Source organism: Coenobita brevimanus, chromosome 17 (assembly GCF_032717465.1).
Source record: "Coenobita brevimanus isolate Jiangsu-jjx chromosome 17, ASM3271746v2, whole genome shotgun sequence".
NCBI lineage: Eukaryota > Metazoa > Arthropoda > Malacostraca > Decapoda > Coenobitidae > Coenobita > Coenobita brevimanus.
The window spans coordinates 32,443,087-32,450,425 of NC_136970.1; the positions used below are offsets into that span (position 1 = coordinate 32,443,087).

Below are 7,339 nucleotides of genomic sequence, written 5' to 3' on the forward strand. Positions count from 1 at the left end.
CCTTACTCTACAGTCACCCCTCTACATAGTCACTCCTCCTTCTCCCATCACTCCCTTATTCACTTCATTTATTCTTGTATGTTTCATCTTCCCTTTCCTCTGCAATTCTCTCCAGCTCCTCGCTGTCTCCCAGTTCCCTGTGCTCTTTTCCACTCCTGCTGGACACGTGCCAAAACCTCAGCACCATGCTTACATTGGAGTGTTTTATACGCTTTGCTTTCAGGAACTTCTGACGTTGGCAATCGCATTGTCCTATCGTTCCCACGCTCCATGTTTGTCTGCCCCGCATCCGTCTTCTTCTTCATTCCCTCTCCTTCTCTCTGCCTTTCCTCCTCTCCCCCTCTACTCCCACTCGAACCAGGCCTTGGTCTGAAGGGGCCGTGTGAGTAAGAGGTGGAGATGACGTCAGGAGCAGAGGTATTTGGGTGGGCGGCCGGGTACTTCTGATCGTGTTGCAAGGCTGACAATACTTGACAAATGAGGATGTAAAGGAGCATTGTGGTGTGAATGTGAGTGTGATAGGGAAGTGTTAGGAGAAACACACTGAGGTGGTTTTGGCCATGTGGGAAAGGATGGAGAGTGAGTAGACTGACGAGGAGAGTGTATGTGAGTGCAGTGGAGCGGGAGAGGGGAAAGAGGGAGAGGGTGGCTAAGGATATGAGATAGAGAGATGGAGTGGAGAGGTATATGAGAGAGGGGGTGTGAGTTGGGAGCAGGGCAGTGGAATGGCGAGGGACAGGGCGACGTGGAGGCGATTTGTTTGTGGCCACCCCTTATGGGATTAAGGCGTCTGGCAATAGATAGATAGATAGATAGATAGGAATAGAATTGTAGCCAGAATTGATCCATGTGGCACACTGGCATTAAGTGAGTTAAAACTGGAATATACACGTACTGTACTTTTACTTTTATTTTTTTGTCTTTAAGATATGAGGAAGTCAAAGGAACAAAAGATGATAGGCCACAGCAAGGAAGTTTGGATGACAGAGAACGGTGCCACACTTTGTCAAAAGCTTTCGAGATATCAAGGGCTACTGCATGGGTTTCTCCATGACGGTCTACTGACTGACGGATGGTATGAGTCAGGAGATTGAGTATATCATCAGTGGATCTTTCGCTGCAAAACCCATACTGTCTATCATTATGTTGTTGGATTCAAGATCCTTATCAATTTGCTCATTACATACAATATCAAATACCTTACCAAGAGAAGATGTTATGTATTGGTCTGTAATCAGGGGGGGTCGGAAGAGCTTCCTTAGGTGGATATTGGCTTGTTTCCAAGAATTGGGGAAGGAAGAGGTACTACGTATGCATAGTCTGAATAATTGAGCTAGAACCGCATCAAGTTCTGGGGAACACTTTTTCAAAACAATTGGAGGAATTCAATCTGGACCTGGAGTTTTGTTTGTTGGTAAACTATCTACAATGGATTTTACGTATCTAGGCTGTATCTTAAGTGAAGCTATTTATGGAGAGTCAAGGTCTAGTACAGGGACGTTCTTGCTGACTTCCTCTAAGGTAGAATTTTTGGCGAATGTACTGGCTAGGATATTCGCTTTACCACTCGGGTCATTTATAGTGTTACCATCAGATTTTACTGGGGGAATGGGTGATGACTTGTTAAAGTTATTACTGAAATAGTTGAGAGTTGACCAGGATATTCTATTGTCGTTAGGATTATTTAATAGTTTGGAAGCTTGGTTGTGAAGAAAGTTTGATTTGGTTAGATTGATGACTGTTTTTGCATGGTTTCTAGCAATTTAATATTGACTGAGTGATTCAGGTGATTTTGATTATAAGTAAAAGTTATATTTTAAGTGTTTTTGGGTCGTTGCTCTGGCATATTGCTGTCAAACCATTTTGGGGAGTCCGATCTTTAAGTGAACTTGCGGACAATATTGTTAAATTCAGCAGTTATATGAAAGAGTAGCATGAATTGTAGTTGGACTATGGAAAAAATACACCCTGAAAGTAATACAGGTATATGCTCCGGCTTCTCAGAGCTCAAATGAAGAAATAGAAACATTCTATGACGATATCTCCCAGACTACGGAAGAAGAACAGACCACATATATTATACGCATGGGAGACTTCAATGCAAAGGTTGGGAAATCGAAAAATTGAGAAGCATGCATGGGGAAAAATTTGGAGTGGAAGAAAGGAAGGAATGAAAGGGGAGAAATGGTGGTAAATTTTGCTAGGAAATATATAATATGAGGAATAATGACTCACATTGTTTCACTGCAAACAACAGGGAGAAACTGGACTCTGGAGAAGTCCAAATGGAGAAACAAAGAATGAAATCTACTTTCATTACAGAAGATAAAGAATCACACAGTCATAAATGTTACGGTTATCCAACAAAGTAAACATAAGAACCGACGACAGAATGGTGGGTTGTACAACAGCCAGATTCAATTTCAGAAGAGAAAGAAAATTACAAGTAAAAAATACGCCTAATAAAAAGTATGTATTTAAAAGCAGCCTCTTCAGTTAGAAATAACGAACAGATTTTAGGCTCCAAGTTATGCTAAGTGTGACATTGACGAGTTGAATGATAGACTAACAAAAATGCTAAGAGAATCAGCGGAGGCAGATGGAAAAGCTAACACAACGAAAGCCAAGATATATTCAGAAAAGACACTCGAGATCATGAAAAGAAGAAAGGAAATGAAAGTAAAGGCAGCGAATGATGAAATAGCGAGAGCGGAATTAAATAGGCTGATCAATAAGAGACAGAGAGAAGAAAAAAGAAAGAGAAACATGTATCAGATCAAAGAAACCTTCAAAAAAGGAAAAAGTCTGAAACAGGTCCGAAATTATTGGCACTGGGAAAGAAACAAATTATATCACTAACAGAGAGAAACGGTGAAGTCAGTAAGTGCAGAGATAAGATGGTGAAGAGTACTGAAGAATTTTACAGAGAACTGTATGCATCAATGACAATAGTACTAATAGCATACTTTTCGGTTGACACAAGTAAAATACTTGAGGTAGCACCAGACGAAGTCAATATTTCTCTCAAAAATATGAAAAGAAGGAAGGCCCCAGAAGAAGATGGAATAGTAGCAGATTTACTGTAGGATGAAGGAGAAGAAGTAACAGAAAAGGGCTCCTTTCTGCCCACTTATTTACTCGGTGTATAAAATAGAAAATTCCGAAAACATGGTGTAATGCATTAGTTATTTTATTTTACACAAACGTGACTCGAAACATCTTAGTAGGGGAATACAATTTCACCAAAATTATTTACAGCACGCCTAGAAAGTATTTTCAGAAAGCTGGACTATGAAAAGAATGGAGTAAACATAGATGGAGAAAAGATAAACCATTTAAGATCTGCAGATGACATTGTCCTAATCTCAGGAACAGCAGAGATATTGCAATAAATGTTAAATGACCTGAACAGAGAAAGTCTCAAAGTAGGGCTAAAGATGAACCAGAGTAAAACTAAAGTAATGTTTAATACACATACACCAAAGAGTGTCATCAGAATAAGCGAAGAAATTCTTGATGTCAATTACTTGGGGCAAACACTGAAAATAGCGAAAGATCATGATAGCGAAATAAAAAGACGCATTACAATTGCATGAAAAGCTTTCAGTAAACAGAGAGACATTATGAAAAGTAGCTTCCAAATATGTATGAAACGAGATGTACATAACAAAGGTATAATTCCAGCTATGACGTACAGTGAGACCTGGGAACTATCGGAAAATCAATGTCTGAAATAAACTAATCCTTTCTCAGAGAGCATCTGGAAAGGTCAGTGTTGCGAGTATCTTTAAGAGACAGGAAAAGATCTATTTGGGTGAGAGACCAGACTCAAAGTCAAAGACATTATAGAAGTTACAAAAGAAACAAAAATGGAGGTGGGAGGGACATGTAGCAAGAATAAGGGATAAACTGATGGAGCAAGAGGCTGACTGACTGGACACCAAGAGAGTGTATGCTTTGCAGAAAAAGGCACAGACAGGAGGTGGAGACATGAGATAAAGAAATATGCAGGGAAAACGTGGCAGAGATTGGCTCAGTCAAGGAATTCGTGGAGAAGGGTGGGGGAGGTCTTTGTTCATCAGTGGACTTGTAATAACTGATGATGATGATGATGATGTGTGTGTGTGTGTGTGTGTGTGTGTGTGTGTGTGTGTGTGTGTACATATATATATATATATATATATATATATATATATATATATATATATATATATATATATATAGAGAGAGAGAGAGAGAGAGAGAGAGAGAGACAGGAGACAGACAGACAGACAGATTTATATATGCCCCTCCCAGAAATTCTACTGTAGAGGAAGTCATTCAGAAAGTTCTAGTACTAAAACTTGACTCTCACAAATTGCACCGCTAAAGGTACAGACTACATACTTAAAATCTCTTCTAGACATGTACTAAAAAAAAAAAAAAAAAAAAAAAAAAAAAAGAGTCCAGATCGAATTCATCCGATCGTTTTGAAAAACTGTTCCCCAGAACTTGGTCCTGTTGTAGCTACATTATCTAGACTATGTATAAGCATTTTTCCTTCCCAAGTTCTTGGAAGGAAACCAGCATCCACCCATTTCCAAAGAAGGGAAGTGCGTTTCATCATTATGACTGCAGAACAATAGCTAACACATCTTCTCTTGGAAAGGTATTTGAAATGTCAATAATAAGCAAATTGTTAAACATCTCGAATCCAACAACTTAATGATGATGTGCAGTATGGTTTCGGCCACGAAAAATCTACTGTTCATATGCTCAGTCTCTTGAATCATACCATCCATCAGTCAACTGACCAACATAGAGTTTTGTTTGTTTATATTTGCCCACACTAGGTGGGGCACGGGCAATCAAGGAGCCCGTCAGAGGTATGCATGACAAATAAAACTACAAAATCAGAGGGAAAAAAAACAGGAGAGTTTCCTGTGACTGAGTCAGGGATGTCTAGTTAAGGAGGAGGAGGGTAATCCCTGACCGCTTCGTAAAAGTATGGGGAAGGGTGTGCTGCCAACAACCCTGGTTGCATCTGTAATGTCGTCACCTGATTGAGCGAAACTCCTGTCAGGCTGAGAGCAGAGCATGGGGGTGACCAGGCAGTCCAAAATATAGTGGCATAGGAGTTCAATGGATTGTGTAAGGCAGTGGAGATATGGCTCAGGCTCCAAGTCAGCAATCTGGATGTAGCACAGAAACCCTATGCTCAATCGCCTTTGAGCCTCGACATTAAGTTAATTTGGTGTGCCTGGCGGAATCGTAAGGGGGTTGTACAATCCAGGCCATAGGATACCAGGCAGCTGACCGAGAGCCTTCAGCTATTCAGAGGTGATGTGGCATCCCTAGTAAGCCTGCTTAACCTGCCCTGTACCCACGGGTGCATACAATGCACGTCGCAACTTTTTTTCATGCTCAGTCCCAACGACATACAATAATGCACATTTTGCTATTGCAAGGTCTGCTATATTTGCATATTTTTCAAATTTTGCATATGATTTTTTGGTATGCATATGGGCGGGACACCATCCTCTACCACAGCTTAGTATATTTTAGTACATTATTGTTACTGTGTGTGCTTGTGATACATACTAGGCTCATTATGAAGAGTAAGGGCTGTAAATATGCAATAATATGACGCTCATTATAATAGTAAGGCCTGTAAATATGTGATAAGTTAAATAAAAATGGAAACTGGTATAATGTTAGTGGAAAAGTATAATGTAAGTTGAAAAATAGAATGTAAGTTGAAACAAGTCATAGTGAGTCAATTGTGAAAGAATTCGGCAATTTTCATGTGCTCGTGAATGACACAATGCTTATCGCCTAAATTTTTGTGTGAAAACCAGTATATTCTTCTTATACTACATGTAAGTTTGTGTAGATTGGCTTGGGAAGAGGGAAGGGTTCCAGAGGACTGAAATCAGGGTATAATTGTTCCTCTGTACAAAGGAAAAGGGGGAGAGAGAAGTATGGTGGTAACCATAGGGGTATTTGCCTCCTCTTAGTGTGACTGGTAAAATATATGGTAGAATACTTCATTGATAGGGTTAGGCATATGGACAGAGGGAGCTAGTTGGAGGAAGAACAAGGGGGATTTAGGGAAGTGGAAAAGGGTGTGTAGACTCAGATATTGTTCTAAGATGTTTAGTGTGAGAAGTATCTAGAGAAGGGAAGGAAAGTGTATGCTGCCTCCTTCATGGACTTGGAGAAAGCTTAATGACAGAATAGATAGGCAAGGTATGTGGAAGGTATTGGAGAGAATATATGGAGTGGAGGGGAAATTGTTGAGTGCTGTGAAGAGTATGCATGAGGGAGCTGAGGGCTACGGTAAAAGTGAGGATGGGTGAGCTGAGTGAATTCTTTTGATCTCAATGTGGACCTGAAACAGGGGTGTGTGATGTCTCCATGGCATGTTTAATATATATATGGATGGGGTTGTAAAGGAGGTGCAAGGTAGGGCAGTGGATGTGGGGTGGACCCTAATGAATGAGGGTGAGATTTGGAAGCTTCCGGTAAGTTGCTGTTTGCTGGGATGATACAGTATTATTGGAGTGAAGATGAATGGGAGTTGCAAGGTTTGGTGAATGAATTTGGGACAGTGTGTAGGAGGAGGGAAGCTGAAAGTTAGTGTAAACAAAAGTAAAGCTATGTGTTTGGAGAGGAATGAAGTCACAGAGTGTGCAGTGAGATTGGATGGTGAGGATATGGAGAATGTGAGTGCATTCAAGGTACTTGGGTAGCGGTGTGGATGAGTAAGGATGGAACTGTGGGGACGTAAAGTACGTGAAAGGGTACAGCAGGGAAGAAAGGTTGTTGGTACACTGAAACCAGTGATAAGAAATAGGGAGGTGAGTATGGAAGTTAAGAAGCCACTGCATGATGGTATTGTGATCCCTACCTCTGGGACGTGGATGGAAGCGAGTGTATGGACCTTGGTGCAAGAGGGGAAAACAAGTCAAGAGTGAGAGCAGTGGAAATGAGTTACTTGAGAGGAGCATGGGGAGTGACATGGAGGACAGGTTGACGAATGAAGAAGTGAAGGAACGTTGTGGGGGTAGATGTGGATGTGGTTGAAAAGATTAGAGAAGTACACTGAGGTGGTTTGGACATGTGGAGAGAATGGAGAATGAAAGACTGACTATGAGGGTGTATGTAGGTGAGGTGGAGGAGGGAGAGGGAGAGGTAGACAGAGGATGAGGTGGGAGGGATGGAGTTGAGAGGTATATGAGGGAGGGGGGGGTGAGTTGGGGGGAGGGCTTCTCTGAGTCAAATGGTGGGTGACAGAGTGAGACTTCTGAGGCGTTTTGTTCATGGCCACCCTTTGCGTGGGACTAGGGCGTCGGGCTAT

General features: G+C 41.2%; 1 protein-coding gene across 1 annotated transcript in view; it reads left to right on the forward strand.

Annotated features, from left to right (window-relative positions):
- The window catches only part of LOC145391144 (putative neural-cadherin 2), a 252,951-nt gene that overhangs the window by 89,514 nt on the left and 156,098 nt on the right, over positions 1-7,339 (forward strand). The window contains exon 12 of the mRNA XM_080265824.1: positions 2,005-2,106. Within this exon, the coding sequence (XP_080121950.1) occupies positions 2,005-2,106 (102 nt within the window). The remainder of the gene's footprint in view (positions 1-2,004; positions 2,107-7,339) is intronic.